This window comes from Pantherophis guttatus, chromosome 4 (assembly GCF_059756535.1).
Source record: "Pantherophis guttatus breed Tessera chromosome 4, ASM5975653v1, whole genome shotgun sequence".
Taxonomy (NCBI): Eukaryota; Metazoa; Chordata; class Lepidosauria; order Squamata; family Colubridae; genus Pantherophis; species Pantherophis guttatus.
The window spans coordinates 109589481-109607244 of record NC_142066.1 but is presented as its reverse complement, the minus strand read 5'-3'; the positions used below and the strand labels follow the sequence as shown (position 1 = coordinate 109607244).

General features: G+C 35.1%; 1 protein-coding gene across 12 annotated transcripts in view; it reads left to right on the top strand.

Annotated features, from left to right (window-relative positions):
* The window catches only part of LRRC3B (leucine rich repeat containing 3B), a 90390-nt gene extending 79558 nt beyond the window's left edge, over positions 1-10832 (top strand). For 5 of the 12 annotated variants that reach the window (XM_034404040.3, XM_034404043.3, XM_034404038.3 and 2 more), the window contains 2 exons: positions 7839-7991; positions 9575-10832. In XM_034404040.3, the coding sequence (XP_034259931.1) occupies positions 9739-10515 (777 nt within the window). In that variant the 5' untranslated portion in view covers positions 7839-7991; positions 9575-9738 and the 3' untranslated portion in view covers positions 10516-10832. Of the gene's footprint in view, positions 1-10; positions 2319-3225; positions 3498-7838; positions 7992-9574 lie in introns of those variants that run through there. The other 7 variants (XR_015733955.1, XM_087892532.1, XM_087892534.1 and 4 more) reach the window with 6 other exon arrangements.
* Positions 10833-17764: the final 6932 nt, after the last annotated feature.

Below are 17764 nucleotides of genomic sequence, written 5' to 3'. Positions count from 1 at the left end.
AAGACCAACGCCCATTTTCTCTGAAATCTCTTCTTTTACACCTCTTTGATCCTGAGTTCTGGAATACCTGATTCTTTCTGGGTAGATAGTTTTGAACAGAGTACACTCCTTATATGAATTGGCATGAGGGAGAAGATCTCCACTCTTTTCTAACAAATAAGCTTTTAAATGAATGGCATTGGTTTCCTATTTTTACACTGGCTTACCAAGTCAAGGTGGATTTGGAGTGTGTGACAGTAATAATGTGCTGAACATTTGAGTGATAATTGAAAATGAGATTTAATAAGGGAATAAATGAAAAATGAGAGAGGTGGGCTGGTTACATTAAATTACAAGAGACTGAAAGTCAGTCTTGAAGCTCCAAATGAACAGTTAGAGAGACAAAAGTTGAATGAGTTAAAATAGTGCTTTTCACCTCAACGAAAACAGCACTGAAAAGAAACTAAAAATTAGTGACAAGACTGCCAAATTCTTTCCCTGTGTAGTTTACCATTTATTTGTTTGTTTGTTTGTTTGTTTGTTTGTCAAGCATATATAAGATAACAGGTAAAAGTATAAACATAATTTGAATACATGAAAAGAGTAAGAGTAAAAAAGGAACTTTAGGACAGGGACGGTAGGCACGCTAATGCACTTATGCATGCCCCTTACAGACCTTACTTTATCTTACTATTCCCAGGCATTACTTTTCAGACACATACCTGCGTCCTAGGCCTAATAAAGAAATTTCTCATTATTGAGTTTGTTTCTATGAGGATTATCAACCAAGGTGCAAACAAATTTCTGCTTTGCCTCCCTGAATCCTAATCCTACCTCCTATTGGAAGATGATAACAATTATGTTTGTAGAATACTTACTAGAGATTCTCAGTTGGCTCATATAAACAGAGAGAGGAGGGGGGAGAAGGAAGTTAGATACAGATATATAAACTCTGTGTGTGTGTGTGTGTGTGTGTGTGTGTGTGTGTGTGTTATGCTTACCTTTAAATTGATACTAAACTGACTTCCTTTTAACTGATCAGTTTTTCAGAAGTTTAGGGATCTTGTTGTAAAACAATAAGTTAGTACTTATAACAGCAAACATGTAGGAAAAATTGCACAGCATGTATGTCCTGTTTATATTCATAAACTGCAATAATGTTTAATATAGCTTCCGGCATAGACCATCTGCCACAATGATAATTTGGCTCTAGGTGTGCACAACAGTAATGTGATGTCATCTTCTTGCAAAGCCAAGTTTCAGTGCACTTCTTTTTGTCACAAAGCTTATTTTTCTCATGTTGTAGCCATTGGAAGGATCTCTAGGGAATCTCTAGGGTTGCCAGGTGTCCACTATTTGAGCGGACAGTCCACTTTTTTCACATTATGTTCACTATTTTTTTTCACAAAATAGTGGACATTTTTTTTATTCAAAAGCTTTATGATGAAATGATAGTGCTGAAGGTTTTTGCCGAATTTTCGAATTCTGCGAAGAAATGAGAAGAGTTGAAATCATTTTTTGAGTTTTGCGAGTCAGAATTCAATGAAGTTTTGCGCCATGTTCCAACATGTTGGTTAAGTTTGTTTAAAGCGGTCGAAAGACTTCTTTTAAACTGGATACCTCTAAAATCGTATTTTATTTCTCTTGGATCTGATGAGTGCCATAAGGTTATCTGGAACCTTATTTCGGATCAGGAAAATGAACTCGCAAAAGATGATGAACCAACAATTTCAGAATTGTATTTATATTTCACGCACTTCATGTCAATAATGCAAGACACCCTACTGAAGCTGGAAAGCAAGAAAATTCTTCCATGTGATCTTCACATTATCATGTGTAAGCTGCATGATTCTTTGCAAAAAAAAACATGATGAGCAGTTTTTTGGAATGAAAGTTTTTATTTGCCTTACATAAAAAACATTTGCCTGAGAATGCTGTGCAAAAGTTCAAGAAAGAAGCCATCAACGTGTATCAAAGAGCCATTGCGTACCTTGAAAAGTGGTATAATTTCACCAATTCAGTATATGAGACGTTAAATTGTTTCAATCTAATTGATCGCAATAATCCTCCAACTTTAGAAGAAATGACGAACATCTGGTGGTTATCACCATGGCGAGAAGAACTTCCACCCAACACTCTCTTCGATGAAATTTCTGCCTTAGAAGAAGTTTATGTTCATCTGCAGGGCGATTCATCCCTTGATAAGTGGACGTACTTTTTCAAGAAAGAGCCAGCTCCAAGTTTACTGAAACTGTTCCAGTATTGTGCATCAATTCCGATATCAAATGCAAACGTTGAACGAATTTTCAGCGTCGTGGGAAATTTGTGGACTGATGAACGTAAGTGAACTTGAAGTGAACTTTGTATATTTTTTAATATTTCTCAACGTCGTACTGAAATTAAAGAATTATTCCTTAAACACAAAGAATTGATCAAAGCTGTGCAGTCAAATAAATACACATGACAGCAAAGTAAAATGTAATTTAATATTTTACATATTATTATAATATATTTGATGTTTTGAATTTTAAGTAAAGTTTTGAAGTGATTATTTTAATACGTGTTAAAATGTTTGTAGGAAAATATATAATTTAATTGTAAAAAATTTTTTTTATTTTTTTACTACTTAACACCCTCCCCCCCCCCCCCCCGCTTGTCTGCTATTTTTTGGAAGCAGACCTGGCAACCCTAACAATCTCTCCTAAACTCAAATTAGCAACTCATCAGGTGAAGTTGTATAATACTTCCGAAAGTTAGATAATAGAATAACATCCTTTTTCGGAATTGGTGGCTAGGATGGTGTATTCAGTTCATGTCAGTTGCACTGTTGCCAGACTTCTGTCATTATGGCTGGTTTGGGGGTTGTGGGATCTCAGCTGTTCTATTCTCATGCCAATTTCCGAGCAGAAATCAGAACATTCATTTCTTCCATTAGATCTCCTGTTATATTAAACTCGGCAGTTTCTCATCCATAGTAAGGCTTGAAAGTTCATGTAGTTCAACAGAGATTTACATCAGATTTCTGGAAATTTCATCACACAATTCACAGAGGCCCTACTCTCTTCTTGATCTAGATCTGGTATGGCCCCTCTATCAATTTGGAAGTTGATCCTATTATCTATCATCTATCATCTCTCTCCCTCCCTCCCTCCCCCCCTCTCTTTCTCTCATATATCAACATTCTTTTCAAAATGTGAAGAATATCCCTGAGATGGAATGTATATTTAAAAATTAAATGACTAGATTGTGAGCCTTCATTCTACTGAAATCACTATTTTAACATTTTTACCTCAGCAAAGCCCACCTTGAGTATTTGCTTCTATTAGTGTAATTGAGATCTGCAAACTAGTTTTTATGGTTCTCTTTTCTGAAAATTTATTTTACTTCTGAAATTTTACAGTTTGCTTTCTGTAGGGGATTCAGATTTGTCCACACAGGAGGGATAAAAGCTCAAAATGACTGTTACAATTTCCCCATCTCATGCCAAAAATGCCCTTAACTGGATGTAAGCCACCAGGGTAATTATAACTAACTTACATTTTTTAGAGATTCATTTATTAAGTAGAAGTATTCCTGTTTTGTATTCTTGAATTATTTGCTATTTTATATTACTGCAACTTTCCTCGCCTGAACTCTTCCACATGTCTTGATCCCCATGCTTCCAGCTAGCAGATTAATTTAATTTAATTTAATTTAATTAGCAATTTTATGATGTTTGTGTGTCTATATTTTTCTTGACTGTACACCGCCTTGAGTCCTACGGGAGAAAGGTGGTATAGAAATATAATAAATAAATAAATAAAATTACTAGTTTGGTACCTTGAAAATTAAAATTCAGCTCATCACAAGAGCAGTCAGATTATAGAAATTGTATATAGGTAGTCCTTGATTTACAACTACAATTGAGCCCAAAATTTATGTTGCTAAGTGAGGCATTTGTTAATTTAATTCTGCCTCATTTTACAACCTTTATTGCTGTATCTGTTAAGTGAATCATGGCAGTTATTAAGTTAGGAACATGGTTGTTAAGTGAATTTGGCTTCAACATTGACTTTGCTTCTCAGAAGGTCGCAAAAGGTGATCACATGACCTGGGGACACTGCAATTGTCATAAATATGAACCAGTTGCCAACCATCCACATTTTATTCACGCGACCATGGGCATGCTGCAATGGTCTTAAGTGTGAAAAATGGTGATAAGTTAATTTTTCAGTGACATTGTAACTTTAAACAGTCACTAAGTGAACTGTTGTAAGCAAGGACTATCTGTTATAGAATATAAACAAATTTTTCACAATTACTTTTTTCCCATTAATGTAAATGGAGTGTGTGAAGTCCTCTGCCTAATTATATTTTCTGTATTTATTTATTTATTTATTTATTTTTCTCCTCCAAATAGACTTGCTGCTATTTGAGCTCCTCTGGTTTATTTATTTATTTATGCATACATACATACATTACATAATGTACATACCTACATTTTGAAAGCATTTAATATTGTGCTTGAAATATAACCACCTATACTTTTTTCAATTATTTAATTATGGAAAATATATCTGGTAAGTGTTCCTTGTTTTTATTTCATTTTATATCATTTTATCTTCCTGGATTCTATTTCTTTTAAAAGCATAATCTGCTCTGTTGGTTATGTATTATTTAGATTCTTGATGCCTCATAAAAAGAATGAAATATTTAAATCTGCTTCAAATATTCTTATTATTTCATAATTCCAAATATACATTCAACAAGGACGTAATAGGTGTACAAAAATAATTATTACTGTACTTGATTAATTTGGGGGGTATGGGAGAAGTAATGCTGGATGTTTATCATGCACACACACGGAGAGAGATCTACAGGCCAAGCTGCCAAAAAGCAAGTCAGTATAACTCATATAACTTGTGTATTATACAATTATAATATGTATATATATGCATTATAGAAATACATAAATACATAAAACCTTGATTTAATTGATTACTGCAGCCATTATGTAACAGGGAAGAAAGGATTAAGTCGAATGAACATGGAGACTGAATGAGATTTTATGCACCCATATTTTATTCACTTTGCGCAGGCATAAAACAGAAAGCAGAATGTTACATCTATGCAGAACATATAGTAAGGGAATAGTTATGATCTATTTGTTTCAAAGCCAGTTAAAGCAAAGTTATAATAAATTGAGGGTCTGCATATTCATAAATTAAATATAAATTTATCCATTGAGACTCTTTCTCATGTCTCTAGTGAAATACCAGGCAAAATCCACAGAGATTGGGTTTCTGTATCTTAATAAGCTATGATATGATTTGTCTGGTTTTGGTTTAATGATATATATGAATCTGGCTGTAATAATTTACAAATTCAATGTCACTGACATTTCATTTATTTGATTTATACCATATCACTCCTAGCAGCTCAGGGCAACATGTTGTTGTTTCCTCCTCCCAATTTTCCTAAACAACAGCCCTATGAGGTAGGTTGTGCTGAAAGATAGATTGGCCTAGTCACCCAGGGAATTTCCATGTCTGAGCATGGACTAGATCCATATTTGCTTATCAGTACTTTAATCACTATGGCAACCATTTTCATAAATCATGATTAAAACAAAAATACCTTAATTATCTAAATTGCAATCACCCCCTCCCAACAATAAGAAAAACAAAACAATAAAAGGGAATAATTAAACAGTTTTCAGATTGTACACTTTTCTTAAATTGCAACTTCTTGTTTGTATGTCAAAATAAATTTACAAAATTGGAATTCAGAAATGTAAAACTAAACTCTGCAGGAATTCTGTAGAGGAAAACATCTAATTCTTTCTTTTGTATTTGGACTTTGTGCCTTATCCCACTGATTTCTTTCTATATTGTATAACTGAGTTATTAATACAGTGTTTCCCTGAAAATAAGAGGGTCTTATTTTCTTTTGACCCCCTGTATGCAAGCAAGCTCCGTGCAATTGGCTTTGTGTGTAAAAGGAGGTGAGGGAATAGGACAAGCGTGGCGGAGCAGTCCGGGGGTCTTCTTGGACCTTCTCTCCCCCCACCCCACTTTCCTGACTGCCAACCAAGGAGGCTGGCTGTACTGGGCTGGGTTGGGCTTGCACAGCCCCTCTCAAAGCAGCCAAGGGGTCCGGGGTGGGGGTCTCCACCCAAGAGTTGCCCAGCCAGCCTTGCCAAAGTTCTCCCGAGGCCTCCCTGGCGTGGGATGGGTTGGTTGCAGCTCCTGGAGCCAAAGCGGAGAACAAAAGGACGACCGGGAAGAGTTGAAAATAGAGAATCCAAGTTCTCAAGTTACACACTGCTTGTGCGGGGGGGAGAGAAAGGGAGCAGGAGAAGAAGTGCTGGCTTGGATTGCAAAAGCCACAGACTGGTTCGATCGCCTTCCTCTTGAAGAGCCTGCAGGGCAAACAGGAGATCTGGGGTTTGGGTGAGTGGCAGAATTTTTGCTTCTCTGCCACCCCACCCCTCCCCTCCCCACCTGCCACTCCCCCTCACCGGTCAAGATCAGCAAGCCAGATTCGGGGAGATGAACGTGAGAAATGGGTGCTCTCGCAGCGCCTCCTCTATCTCTTCTTCTCCCAAGTGGCAGCAGTGCGTCCGGCTCACCAAATCTGACCTGCTGATCTCGGACAGCAGCAGCAGCTCTGATGTTCCCCCTCCCTTTCCCCCTTGCGCATGCATCTAAGTATTTTGGGAGGGCTTATTTTTTGGGAGGCTTATTTTAGTGCATGCGCTCAAAAGCCCAATTGGGCTTATTATCCAGACATATCTTAGTTTTGGAGAAATACAGCAAAGATATTTCCATTGAATTTTATCAAGATTTAATTTTGTACATAATCCCTAAATGCTAATGCTGATTGTTTGATGTAAGTTTTATAGTCGCCATCTCACGCTAGTGACTACATAAATCCATGAAGCACATCACCTACAGAGCTCCTAAAACTCTGGTATAAAAGTCTAAAGAAACAGACCAGTTTTCAGAGTCTTACAGAAAGCTAACAGGCTCACAGCCTTTACAAATAGAAAATCTGAAAACTTCTTAGTGAGGTTAAGTTTAATATTTTTAAAATAATTTTATGTTTCTTTAAATGTATATCATATGGCAGAAGTGGGGTATAAGAATGAGAAATAAGAAATAATTTTAATGCAAGGGCAGGGAGAAATTATGGTTTTGTTTTTGTAAAATTTCATTGATAGGTGTGATTCACAAGAATTTCCTTTAGAGATGTGTCTGTAAATAGGACTGGGTGTTTCGTTAATATGATTTATTGGGTTAGGGATTTTCTGTCTTCACTGTGAGTTGTATTGTGTTGGGGCAGTGCACTGAGGAAGCTCATTGTACATGTGTTGTGCACTGACAATAAAGATTTGAAATTGAAATTTAAAAATAAAGTAATTTGACTGAGAAAATATAATTCACCCTGAAAAGACAGAAAAGAGATACAGAAAATGCTAATTCTTTGGTGTACTCTAATTGTCATCTGGATTTATGCAGCCCAAATCCCCATATGCTTACCAGCTCTCTGTTCCTTTCCATCCCCTTACCTATATCAAAATTATATAAAACTCATCTTTAGCTCTTTAAGCATGTACTCTACCTTTTAATTTCTTGTTCTCAACAGTAATTACAGCATCAAACTTTATATTTCTCTTAGAAATATAACTGGCAGTTCCCTTTTCTTCAATACTGCTATCGAAACAACCCTGGAACTGTATGTTCCAGTCATCAAAATACATGTGTTTACTTATTTCCTGTGGATCATAAGATTTTTCCAATTTAAACACCTAGAACTATTCTACTGTTCAATTTTGCACAACCTTATAAAACGATCATTTTGTTTCTCTTTTCTTTAAGATCTCCTGACCATAAGATATGAGATGGCACCATGTGATTCACTCAGCAAGATTTCTTTCTACCTCTTTGACAGAAAAAAGGAGCAATTTAAGAAGCTTCCTTCCACTCCCCAAGGCACTTCATCAAAGTAACTGAACTACAATAAGTTGACAGGTTCTTCGATCTTATTTTACTCTATATTGTGTTTTTTTTAATGATATAGATAGGTTAATTGCACTTTTTTCAATGCTCAGATCCTAGGTCAGAAATAGCATTCTCTTGATATGATAATAATTAACTCAAATTCTAAGATTATATTGCTGTATATTTTATTTATTTATCACATTTGTGAGTATTAAAGCTATGCTAAAACATATTTGGAGAGCAGTTTTCATATTAAAAGGCGTTCAGAATTATTTTTCTCTTAGCATCTCTGCTGGCTCCATTTACAAATAAAATTTGTTGGGAAACACTTCTCACTGTTCTTGGGTAACATAAGAGATGAATACTTCCTGCCTTAATTTATTTATAAAATTTATTTGCTGCCCATCTTGCATCCAACAACTCTCGTATCCAAGTGATCTTTCCTCATTTGTCTTCAAAAATAGTAAGATAACCATGTATCAATAATGGAAAACCTATTCATTATCAATAGTAAATGTTTACGTCATCTACCCATTTGCCCAACTGCTAAGATGGTTTTCTCCAGATTACATCTGAAAATAAAAGAGTGGATATTTTACTCACTACTAGTCCTAGTATTATTTTCCTTACATGTTAAAATGAACTTCATTTATATTTAAAAACAGTTTGAAAAAATGCAAACTTCTCAGCTTGTTAGTAAAAGTATGTGTGTTTGTGATATATATGATTGAAAAGATGGAGGTACTTCATAACAAAGAAATTAAAGATTCTGTATTGCATCATTTCACAATCTGTCTTTAAGTTCTGTTCAAGTTATTGCAACCCTCTCCCCTTTCAATAGATTGAGTTCCTTGAAAAAAACAGGGTTTTTTTTATGTCATTAGATTTTATTTTATAAAGCACTGATAATTTTTAAGAGCTTTTATAGCAAAATTCTTTACCATACAAGCAGATGAAAACATTCAGTCTTCCCTAGATTGGCAACTCCAGTAGACCTCACATAATTTCCTAACCAGTATGGCTGTGAACTTGATGCAAAAACATATTCATGACTTCAGATCTATCAGTATTTGGTTTGTCTGAAAAATAAGTACATTCTTGTAAAAAAAAAAAAAAAAGGACTTCCTCTCTTAAATAGTTTAATTTGGATTTAAAGCAATATGGAACATTGTAGTGCAAGGTTATTAACCACAAAAATGCTTGCTTAATTTGTCACTGCTGCATGAGTCTCACTGTAAATCTCGTTAATGTGTCTGCTACTGTAAATGGAAGAAAGTAATTAAGTTTTATTACCGCTGTTCTAGAAAACCTGTGTTTAAAAAAGGAAAAAAAAATAGTCTGCTTTGGAAATGGTGATATTAGAGTGAAAGAACATCTTAAGGTCATTTATAACAGCGAACCCATTGGACATTTAATAAATTAGACTTTGCCATCAAGATTTCTCATTTGACTGCAATCCTCTACATGTTTATCTGGGGACAAGACCCACTGAACTTAATGGGAGATTATTTCTGAATAGTTTTGCCTTGGTTTGTACCTTAAACTATATTGACATCATTTAAAATATACCCCTCACAGTCTTCTAAAAGGTTTTTTTTGTTTTCCTTTTCCAGGAATGTCCTTTTAAAAAGCAAACCAACCATGAAGATGTCTATATACTAACCTGTTCTTGACTTCCATTGTTGGTGAGAATGAGGTTGCAGTTTTGTTCCTGAGACACTTTGCCACACTGTTGGGTAAATGAGAAGCGGTTGGGTGATTATGCTGACATTCCAGCATGCATTTGGTAGACCTGTGGTTAACTCGCTCCCTCTCCATGTGTCTGCTTCTACAAAGCTTTGTCCTCATGATACTATGCTTTCATTCTGCCAGTATGTGCCCCAAAGGTTGCCTTTGCTCTCATTCTGGGGGTTTGAATGTCAGCTGCAGCAATGCGAACCTGAAAGAAATACCCAGAGATCTTCCTCCTGAAACTGTCCTTCTCTATTTAGACTCCAATCAGATTACATCCATCCCAAATGAGATTTTCAAGGACTTGCACCAATTGAAAGTCCTCAACTTATCCAAAAACATCATTGAATTCATAGATGAGCACTCCTTCAAAGGGGTGGCAGAAACCTTGCAAATGCTAGACTTGTCAGACAACCGGATTAAAAGCGTGCACAAAAATGCTTTTAACAACTTGAAGGCTAGGGCTCGAATTGCAAACAACCCTTGGCACTGTGATTGCACCCTTCAGCAAGTCTTGAGAAGCATGGCTTCCAACCATGAAACAGCCAACAGTGTCATCTGTAAGACCTCCGATTTAGATGAACATGCTGGGAGGCCATTTCTCAATGCAGCTGATGCTGACCTATGTAATATTCCTAAAAAGACAACAGATTATGCCATGCTAGTCACCATGTTTGGCTGGTTCACCATGGTGATATCCTATGTAGTTTACTATGTGCGGCAAAATCAAGAGGATGCACGCCGGCACCTGGAGTACTTGAAATCTCTGCCAAGCAGGCAGAAAAAACCAGATGAAGCAGACGACATTAGCACTGTTGTATAATGTGCCCAAACCCTGTGACAGACTGAGGTAGCCATTAGGTATGGAGAGCACGGATACCAGCTGTTTCCTTCTAACATTCGTGGTCAATGTGTTAAAGACTTTTTCCAATTAAACTGAATTCTGCCACTGTCAACCTTTCTTAAAAAAAGATGTCTGTTTTGGGATAATAACAGTACTCTTTTATTGTTTCTCTGGTGGTATTCTAAATGAAGTGAACTAAAATGTAAACATTAGTTTAGACTCATTCCACTCTTTAATAATGAAATTTATTTTTTTAATTTAAAACCAAATAAAAGCTAAACTTTGAACCATGTAAATGCAGAGTAATTTATTGACCCAAAGACTGCCTTATAAGCCTTGTTTGGCAATTGCTATGTGGACAGATCACAGATTTACACTGATCAAAAAGTGATTTTGAATCAGGCCAATTCAAAATTCCCAAAATTGGCTCTCTGAAGATATATCTAAACCTTGATATGTATTGATATATTTATGAGAGGGCTTATGTTATTATATGACATAGTACCATTGTATGCTCCAAGAATATACGTAGTATACAACTGTCATTTAGATATTATCAAGTTAATGTTTGGTTAGTTCCAATCTGCTGAATTCAAATGATCCACTTACTATTGATTTTGGCACTCATATATTTTTATTCTGGCTGCCATGCAACACCGCAGTTTTCCGTAATCTGGTACTGAGATTTTGAGTTTCAAGTCTTTTTTATCTGCTGCAGATTTGGGGAGTTGATTTCTAAAACATCTGGTGAATATTGGGAAGAAGTTTATTGTAATGAACATAAAGTGTTGCATTTGAATAGATGTATACTAAGTGTTAGAATAGTTTTTGTTTTATCTTAAAAGAGAGCATTGGAAAATTTATCTGCAAATCTATTTTGAATTGAGATTGAAGTATAATTTTTCTTCCCTCTCCTTTCATTCTAAATTTTAGAAAATCCACATCCATTATTATGTAAATTATTTTTCATATATATGAAAGAGCATATGCAAATAGTTCGCAGTTCTTTGGCTCAATCTTCAATTTTTACTGTGTATCTGTAAGTGAGATAGATATAGAAAATCTTGTCAAGATTTGATGAAATGGGCTGGATCCTAACCAAATAATAAAATGGGCTTCTTAAAATCCATAGGTACTTGTTGTATAATTAGAACCTGTGTAACAGATCAAGATCCCTGTTATTGAAAGCCCATCTGTTCCAGCTATTGTCAGTATTAGGTTAGGGGAATCCCAGAGCTACTGACTATACTAGGAAGTTAAAAAAAAAAAAAAAGTAGTGGCAAACCATTTCTGCAACCTGCTAAGTGAACCATATAGAAGTTTTCTATTAGAACCCCTTTTATATAGAACCGTTGAGCTAATGGGGACCATCAGACTATTATCTAACTTCCTGTTCAGTGCAGAAATCCAGATTAAAGCATTTCTGGGTCTTAATAGACAGCTGTGTATCCTCCAGCTTCACTGAATGACAAGGAGAAAACTAGCTCTGAAAGTAAATTTTCCCCTAACAAAATATTGTTAATTTCTTTTTCTAATGTTCAGTCAGAATTGTTTTTTCTATCATTTTAACCTATCAAGCAACTTGATTAAAATATGACAAACTTAATCTAGCAAGATTTATTATTAACAAATATATGCTGAAAATAGTATCTTCATTGTTTTCAAGGTGCTTACAGATTGCTGTCTTTATTTCCATCTTTAGGTCTTCCCAGCCACACATCAATTTTAGATTGGTCTGTAATTTCTTGAGTCCATCTATTGAACAAATATATGAACTTCGACTTTCTCCAGTCATCTAGCATATCACAAGGTCTCAAGGATTTTTTTAGAGATAATTCATAAATGTTTGGTCAGACCATTAGCAATTTACCATGTAGTTCATAAAGCCCTAGATATTTAAACCATTCGTGAAAAATTGCAATTTCCTAACCTTGCTTACGTCAGTCTTGAGCTTCATTCCTTCCTGTTCAATATGCTCATGAGTGGTAAAATATATGTCTTCTTGTTAGAGATGATATGGTCAAAACAGGACTTGGATATTTCTGTTCGCATTTTGCTTCTGTTCCTTTAAATATACTTTTAAGAAAACCTGTTCATTTTTCTAATACTCTGCTAGAGTATTCAGATCATTCTGAATTTTAGATTTTGTGCCACCATTTCTACAATTTTCGGTGTCTCACTGTACTCTTATCTTGGTAATCTCTCTTTACAAGTTTTTGTTTATTTGTTTTTCAGAACTCAAGTATTTCTGGAACTGGGCCTTATTGATTCAATATTTTAATACCTTTATTTAGTTAGACTGTTTCGAATCTCTTGTTCTTCATTATATACGAAGAAATATACCCAAAGTGAACTGGCATCTGAAGGTAATGGAATACAGGCCTGCCATTGGGCCTCAGCCCATTAAGTACAGTCATACAATGCAATACAATTAATTCTTCACACAAACTTGAAATGCGTAGAATAACCTTATTTGATGTTGTGCTATGTCTCACATACTCCTAAAATAGCTGTGAATTTGGAGAACTAAAATCCTAACACTAACTTAATCAGGTTAGTGATTATCTGAATTTGATTCTGATTTCGAAGGTATCTGCTTTCACTTCAGATACCTTCGAAATCAGTACCAAATTCATATAATCACTGACCTAATTTGGTTAGTGTTGAGATTTTAGTTAATTAGTTAATTAATTAATTATGGAATGTTTTATTACTATAATATTGATTTTTGACAATTGGGTATCAACATTTTCTAAGCTTTTTAAGAGAAGAAAAGATACTGGATGACTTCTTGAATCAATACAGAAGCACTTAAATTTCTTCATATGCTCCTCATATATTCTGTAGCATATTTCAGTTGAGAAATTTTAAATACTGAAATTGGAGAACCAATCACTAATTTTTCCTTCCAGACAACCTTTATTTAGAATATATAATCCAACCAATGTTTCAGTGTTTTGATTTACTATTGAATTGAATATTGAATTAAACTATTGAATTGAATTCCAGAATAAGTAGATTGATGAATATTACAAAATATGTATCTCTAAAGGAAATACCTTCCTTGGAAATAATTCGTGTAAGTTTTAATAAATTGGATACTTTTCTTTTTTTAATTGTATTTACAGACCTTTTACTCTGGTATCAACGCAACCTGAGAGTGTCTGTAAATCAGTACAGTTTCAATTTTATTGAACAGGGATGATGTTATGTATTGATTATATGCTGTCTCCCCTACTGTCAGGAACAAGTAGTAATCTTCATTACAAAGCAGCTAAACTGGGCTGTTGCTTTATTACGTACCAGTTTTGGAAAGGTTATGAAATCAGCATAAACTTATTCATTAGTAAAAGAAACACAGGTAGCCCTCAGCTTACAAACATTTGTTTAGTGGTTGTTTAGAGTCATTGAAAAAAGTGACTTATAACAATTTTCACACTTAATGACCATTGAACATCCCTATGGTCACATGATCGAAATTTGGATGCTTGGCAACTGGCATGTATTTATGACAGTTGCAGTATCCCGGGGTCATCTTTTGCAACCTTCTGACAAGCAAAGTCAATGGGTTTGCCAGATTCACTTAACAACCATATTACTAACTCAACTACAGTGATTCACTGAACAACTGAGGCAAGAAAGATTGTAAAATGGGGCAAAATTCACTTAAAAACTGTCTTGAATACCAGTGGAAATTTGAGGCTCAATTGTGTTTGTAAGTCGAGAACCACCTGTAAGTCAAAAGAAGCCAGGGGCATTATCCATTTATTAATGTACAGCACTAATACATCACAAACAATACCCATCCAATTTAAAAAATTACTGTCCATTTTTCAGTTACCATATCCTCTATTTGAACTGTGAAGCTATATTCAGAACTTTATCTCTCCTTGCCAGGCTTGAAATTAATTAAACTATTCCATAATGGAAACAGAAATAAGCCTTTTTATTTTATGAATGTAACAGAAGCCTACTTTTTAATCCTAAGAAATATCTAGGGTTTGTTTTTTTTTTCTTCAAACTTTCTTTCTCTTTTCTTTTTCTGACTCAGTTCAGTGATCAGGCAAGATAATGCTTGTTGATATTTTGTTGAAATATCAACAAAACAAAAGAGAAAGGAAGAAAATCCAATTGCTGTTGATAAAACATGTTCTTCATTAGATGAATTAGCTTTTTTCAACAGTAATACAATCTAAATAGCAACAAGGCAAAAGCTTGAAAGAAAAAACGTTGTCACTTGAAGCATACAATAAAGTAATTTAATTATTCAGATATGTCTATAAAGTCATCTATATAATTAGAAAATAATACATTTTGGTATTATAAAAAACAAAAATCAGGAATTCCAAATTAAAAATAAGGGATAAGAATTCACACATGCACTTACTCCCACAAGCTCCCACAAATAGAATGGTTAAAATAAATTTATAATAACTGAAAAAGAAATAGAGGGGGAAAGGAACATCTCTGAAAGCCTTAGCTTTTAAGAGGTGGGGATCACTTACAAACATTTTCTGGAAAATAGAGGAGCATTTAAATGCTCATCTATATTAAAAAAACAACTCGTAGTAATTTTAAAAGTCTCATAGAAGTGAGCAACATGACAAAGTATTATATAAATGCGTAAGATCTCCGATCTCCGTGTATTTCGCTGTGCCCTCAAAACCTTGTTGTTCCGCCAGGCCGGGATATCAATGTAAAGATTTTAATTGGTTTTAAATATGGGATTTTAAATTTGGGGGTTTTATAATTGAGTCAATTATTTAATAATTTTAATTATTTTTAAATTTTGTCTGTCTTTGTGCTTTTAATCAGGCTGTACACTGTCCTGAGTCCTTCGGGAGAAGGGCAGTATAGAAATTAATTAATTAATTAATTAATTAATTAATTAATTAATTAATTAATATTTAAACATTTCAGACATTTATATGCATATGAACTATAATCAAACTCACTACTAAATTCTGTAGATCTAATGGAGTTCCCACTTCTGTATCACTTTCTTATTCTATGAATTATCTTCTTGGTATCTTCAAAAATTCAACTGCATATATTGCAGCTAATCCTCAAGTACGACAGTTCACTTAGCAACTGTTCAAAGTTACAACATAAACCCCTCCCCAAGTACTTACGACACAGTGCCGAAGTTATGAATCTTGCACCGCTACAGAAGTCACTCACCCTTACAAATGACTGTAGAGGCACTGCAATATTTGCCCTGTCTATTTCCCACCCCTCACCCCCCAGGCTGGGTCTCCACAGGCACCTGGCGTGTGAAGACTCACCTTGCAAAGATCTAGAGAGTCTTTGGTTTCTTTGCCTGCTTCATTGCTTCAGGCCTTTGGTGCATTCACAGAGAACAGAGGCCTAAAGTAGTGCAAGATCACATGAGATCAGGAGCAAGAGATCTTACACTAGTGATCTTGTACTACTTTAAGCCTCTGTTTTCTGCAAATTGAGGCCTGGACAAGATCTGTGGCCAAAGGCTTTCCAAACTACCAACAGCCTTGGTAGTACAGTGGTCTAAAGCACCCTGTTATTAAGACCAGCTGCCTGCAATTACTGCAGGTTCGAATCTCGCCAGGCTCAAGGTTAGCCTTCCATCCTTTCTAAGGTAGGTAAATTGAGGACCCAGTTGTGGGGGCAATAAGCTGACTTTGTATAAATATACAAAAAAAAAAAAAGGATGAAAGCTATTGCTTAGCACATTGTAAGCCGCCCTGAGTCTCCGGAGAAGGGCAGCATATAAACCAAATAAAAAAAAAACAAAAAAACAGGAAAGGCTTCGGTTCTTCAGGCCTTTCCTCAGTTTGCCATTTTCTTGCCAAAGCCTGCAGGGGCAAGAAGTTGTGTCCCTCTAGGCTCCGATCATCTTTGCAAAAAACCTTTGCTGGCAAGAAAGGAGCCCAAGAGAGGCTGGTGCATCCCTTCTGGGCTCCATTCTTCCCTGCAAAGGATTTTTGCAAAGACAATCAGAGCCTAGAGGGACACAATGTCCCTCTAGGCTCTGACAAGCCTTTGCTCAAGGCGAAACCACGGCAGAGAGGCTGGAGAGGAGATAACTCATTGAGATCTTCAAAAGGTAAGTGGACTCGGTCGGGCAGAATTAGGGGGGAGGGAAGCATGAGATGTCTCTGTGTTGGAGGAGGTCTTGAATGGTCGGAAGCCCTCCATGCTCTTCCCCATCCTGAGATATCTTATGAACTTAAGAACCCACACATTTGAGTAGCAAATGCATGGGTGAAGGCAGAGAGTTTTCACGATCATTCAGCGTAATTGGAAGCTTCACTACATTCGTAACTCGACAATTACCTGTATTTTTCCAGTTCTACCAACGCAGCTTCCAATTTGGCATTTTATATTCCCTTAAGCCCTTTTAGTCTTTAAAAGCATCTAGATGCAGTCCGGGTGCCAATCTCAACTATTGTCCTAGGAAAATATAATAAATCCTTTATGCATGTTAATTTTCTGTAAAAAAAAAAATCTAGCTTGTTATTAAAAAAAAATAAAGCAAAGATAATAATAAAAGTATCCCATTGTTCTTTGACTGTTTCAGTTACCAAGACTAACAAGAAAATATGTATAAACATAAACATATTTAATATTTCTGAATAAACATATTACTGGAGTTTTATTTTGCAGCAGCTTCTTGTCCTGCCCATTAATAAATTCTATAGAAGTGTTGAGTAATTTATAACAGAGTGCAGTGACTTGGAAAAATTTCTCTCATTTCTGCTAAATCTGCATTTACCAGAAATTTAAGATGCTAGTCTCAGATCTATGAAATATATCTTTAAAAAATGCAACCAACTTTTATGGATTGGATGAAAATCTGATCCTAGTGCTGAAGTTCATAGGTAGGATTAATAGTTTGGTGTAAATAGATGATAATTATGGTCAGAGTATATCTAAATCAATTAAAATAGTAGTAATAACAATAAATCCATAAAATCAGAAGGACCTAAAATTCAAAGGAGAAGAAAACTTTTGAAATAATTAAATATATTTCAGCTTCCACTAGTGATTAAAATGTTGTCTTATTCTAAAATAGACTAAGATATCTAATCTAGGTTTCCCAAGATTTTAGATAGCTAGTTTCCCCTCACCCCAATACCCAAATCTTTTTTTTTTTTAGAATCCATAATCATCATTCTAATACACTTTGCATTCTGGGAATAATTGGGGAAATGTGAAAGCTTTGGTTCCCATCCATCCTTATAATACCTCC